General features: G+C 41.7%; 1 protein-coding gene across 2 annotated transcripts in view; it reads left to right on the top strand.

The window, feature by feature from the left end:
* ppp2r3a (protein phosphatase 2, regulatory subunit B'', alpha) overlaps positions 1-9,225 on the top strand; it is a 64,186-nt gene extending 54,961 nt beyond the window's left edge. For both annotated transcript variants that reach the window (XM_061063339.1, XM_061063340.1), the window contains 11 exons: positions 1,375-1,710; positions 2,045-2,148; positions 2,270-2,372; positions 2,463-2,537; positions 4,484-4,727; positions 5,242-5,290; positions 5,392-5,481; positions 5,583-5,758; positions 5,913-6,031; positions 6,248-6,354; positions 6,550-9,225. In XM_061063339.1, the coding sequence (XP_060919322.1) occupies positions 1,375-1,710; positions 2,045-2,148; positions 2,270-2,372; positions 2,463-2,537; positions 4,484-4,727; positions 5,242-5,290; positions 5,392-5,481; positions 5,583-5,758; positions 5,913-6,031; positions 6,248-6,354; positions 6,550-6,646 (1,500 nt within the window). In that variant the 3' untranslated portion in view covers positions 6,647-9,225. The remainder of the gene's footprint in view (positions 1-1,374; positions 1,711-2,044; positions 2,149-2,269; positions 2,373-2,462; positions 2,538-4,483; positions 4,728-5,241; positions 5,291-5,391; positions 5,482-5,582; positions 5,759-5,912; positions 6,032-6,247; positions 6,355-6,549) is intronic.
* The last annotated feature ends 6,146 nt before the right edge of the window (positions 9,226-15,371 follow it).

Here is a 15,371-nt window from a genome sequence, read left to right as displayed (position 1 = left end):
ATATGATAATTACAATCGATATGAGAGCTTACGATACGATACATCCCTGTCCCTTTGGGGGAATTTGTCATGAAATCCAGAGCTGCACATATGAAGCTGCCTCTACAATTAATACATAAAGCAATATTAACAATCATCAATCCACATGTGAACAGAGCCATAAAACCACCAACAAACATATATTGCACATTACCCATATTGCATCAAGATCAGCGAGAAAAATATGAGAAAAGCTAACAACATCAAGACACCACTGCACAACCCTTACAGCCTTAAGACACAGTATTCAGTATAGTTTGGATCAAGGTGGGCTCAGACAAGGTCCAGTTTTCCAAACTTGATGTTAGGATCCATTTGAAGTACCTCAGGTGTTGGATCTCAAAGACGTAGGAATAGTAGCTGGAACTCTCTGAAGTGCTGTATCTTTTGCTTCTCATGGCGGCTGTTGGTTTACTAAAGACACTAGATATTCAGGTATTTGTTATTGTTGCTAAGCATTAAATATATATATTTTTTGAGGACTTAAGTGAGCAACCGATTCTTCCTATGCTAGGGCAAAATGCTGCCTGCATTATTTTCCCATGCATGCATTCCTGACAAGTGTGAGGCTCCTCTCATTGGACAATGATTTGAGCAGTGATTTTTGAAATTCATAATGAATGTGCAAAATGTGCATAGCTATTCAGAGCTGAAAGGGAAAGATCAATCCAACATAAACTCAGTTATATGCATGTATTTATAAGTTAAGGTTCCAGTGATTGCGCGTTGTACAATTACAGTCATTGTCGTCCTGTGGCCGCTGGAGCTTTTTCTTGCCCGACAGTTTAAGAGGATCTGCAGGCAGACTTCTTTGTAAATCGCCTGAGTGACTTAATGACTGATTGTAAAACATGTTTGTCATTGTGGTTTTCATTGTGTGTGTGTTTATGACTCAGAGGAAGATTTCTGACACGTCCTTTACTCAGGCTCTCAATCCTTATTAAGTCAGGTCGAGTCTTGTCTACGGTTCAGGGGAAATTACTTCACTTCTTGACTTGTGTTATTTCCAGTCAACATAAACGTGCAGGTGAAGAGGAGGTGAGTTCTGCACTTTTTCCGGGTCAGAACGGAGCAGCAAAAAGTGTCAGCTGATATTTAAAAAAGTTCTGAATGATTCTTCTCCCGTTTGCATGACGTCCTGATTCTGCACAAGTTGTTTTCTTTGACCTTTATTTTAAGATATGATTCACAAAAACTGTGTTAAAAAAAAGTTTCCCTTGTTATTTTATTTTTTAAATTCAACTGATGAAAGATTCAAAGAACTGAACTGAACCTGTAAATTCCCCCACAACCACCTTCTCCGTTTTGACGCGTGAACCTTCTTCTTCCCTTCAGGTTCAGTCCAAACCGGAGAAGAAACCGGGCACACCTCCACCTGCCCCCGCTCTGCCCACAGCCACACCTGCCCCCCCTGCCCCGCGCTCACCCAGCCCTCCCCCGGCTCCGGTGATTGTCACCCCTCCTCCTCCTCCTCCTCCTCCTACTCCTCCTCCTCCTCCTCCTCCTCCTCCTCCTCCAGCCATCAACATTCCCAGGTTCTACTACCCCCGCGGGCTCCCTTCCATGGGCCCGGGCGGCAACCATGAAGCGGCCATCGCTGCCATCGAGACGGCCTTCACGGAGTTTGAGGAAGAGAAGGCGGACATTTATGAGATGGGAAAGATTGCGAAGGTGAGCAATTCAACATCCAGAATAGAATCGACCTCTTTGTTTTATAATAATAGTGAAAATACATCTTAAAATATGAAAAGGTCAGCATCATTTTCTTGAAGTAATACATGAAATACTTTCATGATCCAGCACATTAATGTATTCCTCCATCTCACCGTCTTTTCTGCTGAAGTCATAGCTCAAACTGTTGGGACCCCCCCCCCCCCCCCCTTCTTGTTTCTTTGTCATCTTTTCTGTCTTAGCACTGATTCTAGGAAACAAACTCTGTGGTGCAGTACTCAGTTGTTTTTCAGGATAAGGTAATGACACTGTCTCTTGTCTTGTTTCCTTTCAGGCGTGCGGGTGTCCACTTTACTGGAAGGCCCCCATGTTCTACTCAGCAGGCGGCGAGAGGACGGGCTTCGTCTCCGTTCACTCCTTCATCGCAACCTGGAGGAAGTAAGACTGCCTCCGTTTTCATCTAATTCTCAGAAACACGACGTTGAAAGTCTAATCAGTTTTTCTTTTTTTCTTTTTTTTTTATTATTGATTGTTGTCTCGTCTGCTTCCTCTCCTGCAGGTTGTTGCACAGCTGCCATGATGATGCGTCAAGGTTTATTTCCCTGCTAGCCAAACCGGGCTGTAACTACCTGGAGCAGGAGGACATGATTCCTCTACTGCAGGTCATTATTTTAACATCGAACACAACATAACCTCCCTGGAAATATGAATAAAGTATGTTTATGGATTTTTGTTGCCTTTTGTCTGAATAGGACATTGTGGATACACACGCTGGACTCACCTTTCTGAAGGATGCACCTGAATTTCATTCCCGCTACATAACAACGGTAAATGGCATGATGGATTATGTTGCTTTTTTGAGCCTGAGCTTATAGCCTATTATCTTAATATCATAAAAATAAGAAAGAAAAGGAAAAGAAGGAAAGCCATTAGCACTCTGGGCTAAATGTATTTTATTTTTGATTTGATGGGGACAGATGTTATAAACATAGAAAAACTGAAAACCACAATCCAATGCAAGTATCTTAGTGTTTATGGCGGATGCTAATTTGCAACACTTGTCCCTAGAGGGGCTTCTATGTAGATAAAAGATTCAAACTGTTCAGTTAAAAAGGCATTTCAGACCGTGCTCCACACTTACAGAGCTGTCCCAGTCACACTTGTGACAAGCAAAGTTATTAGTTAAACCAAAGTTTTTGGCAATAAAAGAATAAACGATGAACTAAAAAATGGCAAAAACATGATTTTGGGGCGCCGGTGGCATAGTGGTTGGTGTGCTTGACCCATGTACGGAGGCGGGCGGCTAGGGTTGGGGTCGGACCTGTGGCTCCTTTCCTGTCATCATGTCGTCCCCCAGTCTCTCTCTCTCTCTCTCTCTCTAATTTCCAACTCTATCCACCATCCTATCTCTACAATAAAGGCACAAGAAGCCCCCGCCCAATTAAAATATCAATTAAAACAAAAAGATATGATTTTGAAAATGATATATACGTAAATATAAAAATACAATGATTCATTTTCTTAAGATCCTGTTCTGATGAACTCTGACGCAACATTATTCAGTTTTTTTGCCATTGCCACAACGCTTTTTGCAGTTACAGTGAAATCGCGCTTTATGAAATATGATAAAATGAGACTTGTTGTCAAGTTGTCATTGACATGAAATTTAACGTTTGGTACTGGAAGTTCATTGCTGATAATACATCTGTGCTTTTCCTCATAAACTTACCAATAGACTAATATAACTTAAATAAAGTTTTTCAGTGTTTTTTAGAATGAAGTAATAAAACAGAATACTTCTTTCATTTCTGCAGTGTATTAAACATTAAACAGTCTAAATCATTTAAACAGTACGCTTCAAACTCCTCTTACTTCGTCAGCAGGAGAGCTCCTGTGCACAGTAACATTAGCAGTGTGTGTGGATCAGGACAGCTGCAACACGTGCCTTAAGAAATCGAGGATTTGCTGATGCTGAGAAGTGAGCGCGCTGCTGTTGGCCTGACGTCACGGAAACACAGATGACCCCTGCAGCCTGCTGCAGCAGAGCCCCCCCCCCAACCCCTCAACATGCCCATATTAAGACACTTCCTTCATTTTAGACCAGCTGACCCCTTACTGTACGAGACATTAGAAGCCCTGGGAGGTCCGTGTACCAGGAAATGGGTGCTAATCCGCTCTTTACTCAGACTTAGTGTTGTGTTTCAGGGACAGGACTTCCTTGTTTCTAATGCATGTTGACTTGTGGCACTTACAATTTGGAATAAGGGTAGAAATATCCTTGAACATGCATGTTGGTTTGTCTCTGACATGGCATGGTGATAAATGATATCATGCTCATCTCACGCTTTTGATTTTTACTTGAGATTCCAACAGAGTTTTCAGATGCTGTTACTTTTAAGTCTCCTCAGATAGTTCCTCTGATTGGCCAGCTTTCTGATGCCTGTTGAGGAGAACCTTTTGTCAGCACCCAGTAGCAACTCAAATTACATCTTTAGGACAGATCCTGAATAGAGTGGGCAGAAAGAAACTAACTACAGAGTGGATAGTAGCATCTGTGAGGGATGTGGACCGGGTGTCTGATGTTGACCACTCACAAATGGAAGAAAAAAAAAACAATTTATAACAGCAATTAGAGCAATCCTGTAATGACCTGAAGACTTGTTCTCTATGTCAAGTGTCCTTGAAAACCAGACTAGACTTTTTACTTCTCTCTGTATTCAAACAAAAATCCGTTTTGCCGAGCAGAATCATTTAGATTCATCTCTGGTTCCAGGTGATCCAACGGATATTCTACGTGGTGAACCGCTCGTGGACGGGCCGCATCACCATGATGGAGCTGCGCAGGAGCAACTTCTTACAGACCCTGGCCCTGCTGGAGGAAGAGGACGACATCAATCAGATCACCGACTACTTCTCCTACGAACACTTTTATGTCATCTACTGCAAGTTCTGGGAGCTGGACAGCGACCACGACCTCTACATCGACCCCAAGGACCTGGGGAGATACAACGATCATGGTGAGAAACAAGTCAAAGAGCGAAGGGTTGAGTGTTCCTCGGATGTGTCCACGCCAGATCCTTGGGTGTTATTCAATTAAAAAATCAAAAGCATTACGTGAGCGAGTATGTGGCTTTTATTTCTAAATTAGAACCATAGAGTTTAAGACAAAGAGATGACACTGCTGTCGAGGAAAATGTGTGAAATGCTTTGGACTTCTTGTTGTTCATTGTTTTAATCCTGATTGGATGCCAGTAGAGAATCAGAAGCAGATTCATTTGCTTATTTTCTTTATTTTCCTGCCCCCACCAGCTTGTGCAAAAAACAAGAACTTGTTTGTCCTCAGAACAACACGTTAGTTCTGTGTGATGTGAAATGAATTCCATGACCACTAAACCAAAATTTAATTTGCTGACTCAGAACTTACACAAGTGACTGCACTGTATGTGCAACGCTTTTCAACAGTGTCCATATGTTTCTGTGTCTTTTAACCAAATCACATTTTCTTTTTTTTCTCCTTCTCTTCTCTGACAGCGTCCTCAAACAGAATCATTGAACGATTGTTTTCGGGCGCCGTGACTCGGTAAGTGGAAACACACACAGGAGCAGACACAGTGGAGCTGATTTCTTCACCATAATGGGGACATTGAATGTGAAAGGCTGTTTCTTTTTTTTTGTTTCCAGGGGTAACGCTGTGCAGAGAGAAGGCAGGATGAGCTACGCTGAGTTCGTCTGGTTCCTCATTTCGGAAGAAGACAAGAAAAATCCCACCAGGTAACACTTTCTGTTTCTTTGGATTGAGCAGCTGTTTGAGATTTTTTATTTTTTTAAATCTCCCTACTTGAGTTTAATCATTTGTGATTTTCTCTCTGCAGTATAGAGTACTGGTTCCGCTGCATGGACACAGATGGCGATGGGGTCCTGTCCATGTTTGAGTTGGAGTATTTCTATGAAGAGCAGTGCGAGAGGATGGAGAGGATGGGCATCGAACCTCTGCCCTTCCAGGATCTGCTCTGCCAGATGCTCGACCTGGTCAAACCTGAGAACCAAGGTGAGAGCAAGCACCATCTTTTTCTCCCTGTTTAAGATTCCAATATAATTTTTTTCCTTTCTATTAGAAAGCCACTCTCTGAAATCGCCTTCTTGTGCTTTCCTTTCTCAACTTTACTCATGCCTGTGTTTGCTTTTTGTCGTTTATTTTCCAGGTAAGATAACCCTTGGTGATTTGAAGCGCTGCCGGATGGCCCACATTTTCTTTGATACTTTCTTCAACCTGGAGAAGTACCTGGACCATGAACAGAGAGACCCATTTGCTGTGCAAAAGGTGTGAATTAGACCTTCAAAAAAAGTGGTCTCAAGACCGATTTTGAGTACTACAACGCAGTAAAAACGTTTTTTTTTTCTCAAATGATCACACATATTTAGATTAGTGTCTTTTGAGATGTTGAGAAATCACATTAACCTCCTTCTTACACTCATAAACTCTGAATTCATGCATGTCTCAAATTTCTAAATGTTTTGACCCCATGTGTTGTCACAGGACATTGACAGTGAAGGTCCAGAGCCGTCTGATTGGGATAAATATGCCTCTGAAGAGTATGAGATACTGGTGGCAGAGGAGACTGCAAATGAACAGCTACATGAGGGGTATGACACACACACGCTTACATGCTCATTTGTGCGATTGCAAGTGTGACATTGTCCGTCTTTTTAATAAGCCGGGCTTCCTGACGCTTTTGTTTACACCCTTTTCAGTCATGATTAGTTTCCTCATTCAGGAAAATGAAAGTCTCAGGTGTATACAGCGAGAATGAACCTCTACCATGTGTGTTGTGTTCCCAGGTCATTCGATGATGACTATGAATCGGAGGAGCTGCAGGTCCCCGGAGAGATCGGGAATAAAATGGACAAACTGGTCATATCTGACCTGACGGCATGAAGCTTCTGGGGATTTACAATCTGAGGAACAAACAGGATTAAAGGGAGAAGAAGATCTCTTTGGATGGATGCATCATAAATACATGGATGTAAAGACAAAGAGTGGAAAGCTTTTTTTTTTTTCCTCTGATGCCTCATCAAAATGGACTCAACTGTTTTTTTAATGTGTGTGACCCTTAACCAGAATTGTCCTGGGTCTGGTGCAATAATAAATCTGTTATCAAACAGGAAAAAAGTCACTGCCTCCAGCTCACAAAGTCAACATAGGGGAAAGCAGTGTATGATTAAACAAATGTAAAATAATGTTATTTTAATTGTAAATTCTCTACAGACAATCCTGCCAGAAGACAATCACTTTTTTTTTCCACTGTGCTAAAGGTAGACAGACAGGTAGACTGTCGGCTACACTAATGAACTCAAAGTTGTAAACATATAATAGTATATAATGATAGTTATAGGCACTGCCAACAATCAGCTGCTCACTATGATGTTACATACAAACAGACACTGCCGTCACAAACCGGCTGCCTGTGCAGCTCGTCACTGTGTTCTTTGTAAAGGAAGTTCATTTCACCTTTAACATGTTTGTAACAGCGCCTCTATGTGGCCAGACTCTGCTACTGCACATGCACAGTGCAGTGCGGCAGGCCAACTTTTTTCATAAAGGAGTTTCCTTCACGGTCTGAGCTTCTCTAGTATTAGTGCAGAATTATTAGCGCTCTAGTAATGGAGTCCATTTTCTCTGATTTGTACAAAAAAAAAACAGTCTCTCATTACATTAACTTAAACTTACCAGCCGTTCTCTACACTTCTTTTTTTATTAAGGTCAAACATATCAAACTCTCTGGGAGAGTTGGTCACACATTTCCACTTGTAACATTTGTAATAACGCAAAAGACACAAAGAAGTGAGTGTAATGCAATCATTTAAAAACATCCCTCTGTATTATTTTTTGTATATGTACTTTACCTGGTTATTGCTTTGATCTGATCATGTTGATTATGCCAAAATATGTTATTTTACTGCATATAAATCTCATTGACTGTTTATTTATAAAATGTGTTGAAGCTAATTTTCCCTTTAACACCGATACCAAACACACCACTGGAATGCCTCCTAATAGAGTCAGTCCACCCAAAAAGCATTTATTCCTAAACCTCTACTGGTATCCAGCAAGCACATATTTTAATGTACGGTAGTATAAAGTTTGTCTATTGCATTTTTGCCTCAATAACATTTCATAGAAAATAATTTGAATTCAATTTTTTGGGCTTGTACAAGCTTTAAATTGCAGCTACGCTCTGCTGAGGAAATGTATTTTTGTAACCCTCGTCAGTACGAGTAAGACTTAGTAAGGTTTAAGTCGGTCTATTTGGGTGAACTGACCCTTTAACACCATGATTTACTGTGCTGCACTCACAGGGACAGGTGCAAGTGTGTACACTGCCCGTACTGTAATAACTAGGAGCGTGTGTTTGCTTATAAATCACTGATAGACGCGGTGTGTTTTAGGAGCGTGTGATGTGTAGCTCTCAGTTTCAGGCTGTTTATATGTCATAGCTGTTGCCATGGGGATGTGTTCCCTGGCTCAGTGTGTGTGTGTGTGTGTGTGTGTGTGTGTGTTCTTGTATAACTCCTTAATTAGAAAGTGGACAGCTCGTGTCCTCAATGGCTTCAAATCCAGTGTTATATACCTCCTTTACTGGCACTTACTGTACACAGACACACTCATACACACACCAGATTTGTATTGCTTTGAAAGGGAAAAAGCTAGGGGGCACTGTAAGGTTTTAAGACCTCTTGCTCTACAGCCATTGTAAATGTGCCTGACTGTGTTTTAAACTATATTATTATAGCGATTATAGTAATAATAAGCCATTATAGATATATAACGGCTCAGATTTTTTGATGTATTTTCATGTTGCTGTGCCACTGTGTGGCTCGGGATAAGGGGGGTAAATTATGTTCGATGCGTGTATGTTTGTGTGTTAGGTGCACAGAGGATTTCATCAGCAGAAGAAGACTGATCCGACAATCACAAAAAAAAATATGGGATTATCTCTGTTGGACACCTGTGAGATTGATGTTTCACTGCTGTGTTCTCGCACACACTCGAGAAGAGCCGCTCAACCAGTGAAGACACTAAGGAACTGTTGAAGGCAACAGGACGACTCTGGTTGATGACTTTCTCTGGCTCTATGTAAAATGACCTGATGATCATAAATGCAGCATCGGGCAAGGAAAGAAGCCACACAAGACTCTTACTAAGAAACTGAATCTCTACTAAAGGAAGTAGAAAGAAGACTTTTACTTTGGTCTCTATTGTGAGGGATAAAGAGAACACTTTTACTTTGATATACCTCCTCTGTGTAGAGGAGACTTAAGGATGAGATGTGTTCAAATCCTGGTGGTTATTATATTGGCATGGTTTTATTTCAGTCATCCTCTTTCTTTCATTCTGTCTCTCTTTCCCCATTTTATTATTTGTTTCCCTCTTCATTTTCTTTGCCTTGTCCCATGTTATTTCTTGCTTTTTTGTCTGAAGTTTAAAAGTTCAAATAAAAAAATTCAAGTATATAATTTTTTGCCTTAAAACGATTTGTTACAGTTACTTACAAACTTACCCCACCTAATTTCTCAATCACGCAAACCTCTTCATCACAAACACGCATACATGTTCGTCATCATTCTCTCCGTTTGTACACACACACTGTGTACTATAGTGTGTGTTTCTGCACTGTTGATCAGTAAAGTGTACTTTACAGTCTTTTGAACAGCTGAGTGTCCTGTCTGAGGTGCTGAACTTTTTACCTCAGCTCTTGACATTTCAGTTTAAACATGTTATAAATGTGTTAAGGTATATTTAATCAGCATTAAGAAAAATATTTTTTTTTTTTTAATTTACACTGGGACACTTCAAGGTGAGTGAGTTTTTGGGAGTTTGTTTCTCCTGAAGTGCAGGAACTGATCTGATGCCAACTTAGTTCATTAGAGGTTCTCAGACCCACAAGGCTTGGACTGTGACTTGCATACATGACGTCAACAGCTCTGTACTGAATCACTGCCACTGACTGCTGGCTTCACTGTTGTCATGACAAACATGTGCCAAACAGGAAGTGTCTGTTGAGTGCGGCACATTGTTGATTGTTCTTTTGGCGGGACACTGATTGGAGATTTCCAAGCGAGCTGCATCCACGTATTTAAGTGATAACAACAAGTCATTGGATGAGACATACCCTCATTGACATCTGAGCTACGTTAAAAAGTTTAATTAAATAGAATAACTCTCCAAGGGGACCCACTACTTGACTTCAAAGTTTGAAATTTACTCATGCTAGTCAGCTGCTCTCATCTCCAAGAACTGTCACCTTCTCCATTAAGCCTTTGTCTCAGACTTAGCGACATAACTTGCAACAAGCAACAGGCTTGTGTAAGGCCAGAGCCAATCCTAGCTGTCATTGGGCAAGAGGGAGGGTACATATATAGACATACGCTAAAAAAATAGGGGCAATTAAGGGTCACCAATTCGCCAATAAACAGGTCTTTGGATAGTCGGCGGGAGTCAGAGTACCCTGAGGTAACCCAAGTTTACACAGGGATAGCATTTAAACTCCATATAGAAAGGCTTTTCTCAGGCCAGGGATTCAAACCAGGAACCTTCTGCTCCACTGTGCAGTCCCATTGGTTTGGTCTCACATGCTAGCAGTTACATAACTGGACTGTGTTTTTTTTTTTTTCCATACCCAGCCAAGTGGTTCTATCTGGTACCAATGACATCTTTACTACTGCCATAATCTTGATCCTTTCTTTCTTATCTTCGTCCATGACACATTTGGACCAATCCATTAAGTACAGGTTAAGCAAAAGAAAAATGAAAGAAACACCAAGTCATTATGGTTCATCCTCAGGTTACCATCTTTGGCGACTTCAGTGTTACTCCATCCAATAGTTGTCCAGTGGTTTCACCAAGAGACAAAAATGCAAATCTCTTTGTGGACCTAGAGGGAAAGTACATTTAAAAAGTAAAGACAATGCAAGGCTTAACCTCAGGGGACCATCAAATAGTTTTTTAAATCACAACACACTTTCCAATAGTTGTTGAAACAATGAGTATCTGTGGGTGATCCACTAAACTATACAGTTGAACTCGATCAATCTGAGCATTTAAGACCAAGTCATCACGTTTTCTGGTCTCTTATCTCCATCTGAATGACTTGCAACACTGCTAACATCAAAGTATAAACTCTCGTGTTAAGGGTGTAATGCATAGTAACCCAAGAATGATTGTAGGCAGATGTTTCTGCTGTAAGTTCATTGTGTTAATACAGGGATTGTCTTGGGAATGGTGTAATAGTTGGCATGCCGCCATGTTGTGATCTGTACAAGAGCAATTTGCCTCCCATCGAAGGTCAGAGTTGGCTGGCCATTGTTTGAAATGGCACTCAGCTGGTTTTCCCCAAATGTCAGGCACCAAACAATTACCAAATCAGATCCCAGTCCCACCTCCAGTTGAGTCATGGACATACCATTGCCATGATTGCAAACACCCACCACCCCATGGTGATGTGACCAGGCCTTGGTGATGCGATGTCGTGACTGGAAGGTTTTCCAGTTTTCAAGTAGGAAGACATGACCTGAAGTGGCGGAGTTTGAACAAACACAGATCTCCCCTGGACGTGGAGTTGTAGGAAAAGCTGAGTGGAAAACCCCTGGAAAAAATTGTGAGGGAAACAACTGGAACCAATCCATCTTGTTAAAGAGAGAACAGAGAGATGTGTACGAGCACCAAAGTGTCATGCTTGTTCCAGACATACCAGCGATACCAGAAACATGAGCATTGGGTAAAGCGGCATGGAAAAGCAATAAAAAGAGCTAGACAGCAAATGGAAGCAATTCATCTCATCAAAGAGAGCAGAGAATGGTGCTTAAAAACAGAGAGCGCTTGAATCAGGTGTCCTGCTGTTCCTGGCCTTTTAGAGACACCAGATATATACCAAATAAACTATCATACCACATGTAGCCAATACATACTAGACTTCTAAGTCATGAAACTTAGTGGTACGACTGACAGGACATTCGGTTGGTCTGTTGGTCAGTCCACAACTTTGGTCGATAAAAAATCCAGGGAAAGATTTAATCCAAACACATTACATCCATAAAGATCCATGGTTTGCTTCAAAATGTCTGCAGTTGCTTCCAATTTTAGAATTCATGTACTCTGACCTTTGGATTGACACCTTGCACGACCAATCAGGACTTTCCAATCACTGTTTCAAGGCAACAATAAGCATATTAGAGTCTGAGTCGCAACGAGACTTTCTTCCTCTTCCCTCCATTGCCGGCATTCAGCATGATACAGATGTGTCAGTTTATATGGGATAACAACAGGGTCACCAGTCTCGTCTCTTCGGAGAGAGTCTGGAGCAAATGAGCTTAGTTGACTTGAGTTGGTGAAAGTGAATTCAAGTTACATAAATGACATTAATGGCAACCAAATTTTGAGGTTAAATGTTTCGATAATCATTTTTCAAATTGAACGATTAACGGATTAATGCACGTGTGCCAAGCTCGGTTAACAATATAGTTAGTTGAAATCCATCCTTCTACATCTGTACGAGACATCGAGGCTCATGGCAAAGCAAAAACAGGATGTTTAAGCGCTAATTAGCAAATATAATCAAGCTAACGTGCTAAGAGGTTAAGCATCTCCATTTTGAAAATCAGGAGGCTAGCAGTTATTTCTGGATTCTAATCTCTTCGTGTCAGGTTAACATTACCTCAAAAGTTGACTGCAGCACAAAAAGTGAATAATTGCCCATTTGTAATACCACAACATGAAAAGGCCTAACACAAAGAAAGTATTCTACACAGAGAACAAATGTTCAAATTCAAACTGTAACGTGGTTACAGTGTTTCTGTTGTATGTTGTAACAGCTGATCACATCCCACATCCTATCCAGCTTCCTTGTCTTTTTCCAGACACCTTTGCACACTCCAGTCTGATCCACGGATATGCAAAGTTTTGGGGACGCACGCACAAACGCGCCGACACAACAGAAACAGTGAAGTGAGTGTTTGATGGTCCAACCAGCTGCCCTTTGCGGGTCTCTAAGGAAGAAAAGAACTAGGGGCTGTATGGTAAAGAGAGGGAGACAAAGACAGAGAGGAAGAGAGAGAGAGAAAACGAGAGGCATGCCTGCTCTTGTCGGTGTGCAGAGGGCTTTGGGTTGACTCCTTTGAACTTATGATGAGCCAAATTCCATCCTCACATCTCTAGGAGGAAGTGCCCCACATGCACACACACACACACACACACACACACGGAGAAAATGCACGCACCGTCATGTTCCATCCTAGGCGTCCACTCTGCCAGACGCCACTTATCAATCCGTCACCTGGTGTCTCAGACAAAAATGTCAGCCAACATATGCGCACACACGCTTAAGCAGACACAACATGCACACGTAAATACGCGCATAAACACACACACACACACGCATGCATGTAAGAGCCGAGCAGGGGGATAATTAACATCTAGAAAAACCACACCGAAGACATGGCAACAATCCAACCATGTCTTTTCCCGCTTTCTCTGCTTTGCTTTCTTTGTGCTATAAGAATATACAGTACACACTATCATATGGCTGGACACATTCCACACACTTCAAAGACCTCTGCTGAACTGAGTGTGCATGATTACAGGGAGGGCTCTCTTTAAAGGGCCTCAGAGAGAGAGAGAGAGAGAAACAGAGAGAGGGAGAGACGGGGAGAAAGACAGGGAGAGAGAGAAAGCAGCTGGGTTGGTGGTAAACATCTGGTGGTGGTGGTGGTGGTGGTGGAAGCCTGGCCCTGACATTCAGGGGAAATAGCTGCATCGCTGTTCCAGGATCCGCTTCATGCAGTCACTCCTCTCTGCACATCTGATCTAAGGTGACTCACCGTCTGTAAAGGTCCAATAAAGTCGCTCGGAGTATTCCCACTTTCCTTTCCTTAACAGATTTATTTGAGTCAACAGTTTTATTTATATAATTCTGACAGTGGCGGTACGCAACTCCCTAGAGGATCACTGTTTTCCCTGTTTGGGAACATGGGAACATTGCATATTGACTCACAGCCCGTGTTGCACAACAATTCACTTCTCACTTGTTTCAAGGTTTGGAAGCCCTTCCCCAACTCATCTGTTTTCTCTTTTTATGTTGTACAGATCAACAATGGACGCAGGATTTCACACTGAAAAATATACATACAGCCGTATTTCCATTAAAGGACGGGTAGATAACTCTGGAAAGCTAGCAATATTTGCTCCCCCCCCCCACACACACACACACACATGTTGCTTGGGGGTGTGGCCTGTGCTCCGTAAAAAGGCGGAGAGAGGACCTCAGTGCATCACTTTCAGCATCATTCAACTCATTACCTCATGTCTCACTCAGTGGTGTGTGAACACACCAGACATACAAAAACAAACACGGCATCAAAAAAGACAGAAACCATGGCGTCACTTTTCATACCTTTAAACTCCCTCAGTTATCAGTTATTTGCTGAAAAGCTTTATTGAAGTTTTCTCTGGTTTGTCCTCTTGCTTGATCTAAACAGTTAAGAGCCGTTAGAAGTTACTCTGCCGTCCTCCGGTAGACGTGGAATACCTCCGGCGGTCTTTGAGTGCAGGCTGTTGAACGACAAAGAGTACACAAGGAGAGCCAGGGAGACGTCTGATTGGTACTTTCCATCCACTTCCTCATGGCAGTGATTGTTCTAAGGTTTTATTTGTATTTTAGGATAACATCAGCTAGAGATGGCTGCTCTTTTTTTTAGGGATGTTGAAAGAAATGATTGGTACCATACATGAGTTTCAATATAACAGCAGATAAATCAGATCATTCTCCCCCCCCCCCCCCCCCCTGTACTGAAGATAATGAACTTATTTAAAGCTCCTGTGAGGAACTTTCTGTTTGTCATTTTTGGCGCCCCCTGTGGACAAAGCAGTACCTCTTTTTCTTTTGCTAATCTTTTCCTGTGTAAGTAGTGTCCTTCTGTCCTCCAACGGTCAAAATGATTGTTCAGTATGACTCTTTGTAGTGGAAAATGTAATCAAAGTCTTGTTTTGGGAGGAAGCTGTTACTCACTGTGGCTCACAGCTAACCAGCAGCAGTGGTTGCAATCAACTGTGCAGCAAAAATCCATCTGGATGTGGCTGATCATCTTATAGAGGTGTCAATATACATGTCAGGCTGTGTTAGTAACAGCTAAAAAGTCTGCAGGGGAACATTGCAACTGATAGATAAATGTATTTAAAAATAAAAATCTATAAACGCATCATGGAATTTAAAAACATATTTGACAATTTTTTGATCTGCACTGGAATATCAGGCACTTTATGGTTGATCTCACAAACATCCACGTGTGAAACCTAAATCTGAACAAATAACAGATATTAAAAAAAAACGATGAGTAAGCTAATATTACAAACAGAATGCAGAGGTGACACTGCGTTGACTGATTTTGTCGTTAGGGGGCTCCACTGTGTAGTCTCTGTGCGTTTAACCTGTGTTTACCTGTATTCTTGCACCATCAGTTGCCTCTGGGAGATGATAAGTGTTTATTGATCAAATCCAAATTTAATTTTATTCCTTGAGAGCACACGATCCTGACCCAGGAGCAGTTTGTTTCCCCCCCTGCTGGCTTAGAATTACACCAGTGGCTGTTTTCTTAGTACAGTTGCTGGA

The sequence above is a fragment of the Labrus mixtus genome, chromosome 18, assembly GCF_963584025.1.
Source record: "Labrus mixtus chromosome 18, fLabMix1.1, whole genome shotgun sequence".
In the NCBI taxonomy this organism is placed as follows: domain Eukaryota; kingdom Metazoa; phylum Chordata; class Actinopteri; order Labriformes; family Labridae; genus Labrus; species Labrus mixtus.
The sequence above is the reverse complement of the archived record's forward strand: the minus strand, read 5'-3'. Positions and strand labels throughout refer to the sequence as shown.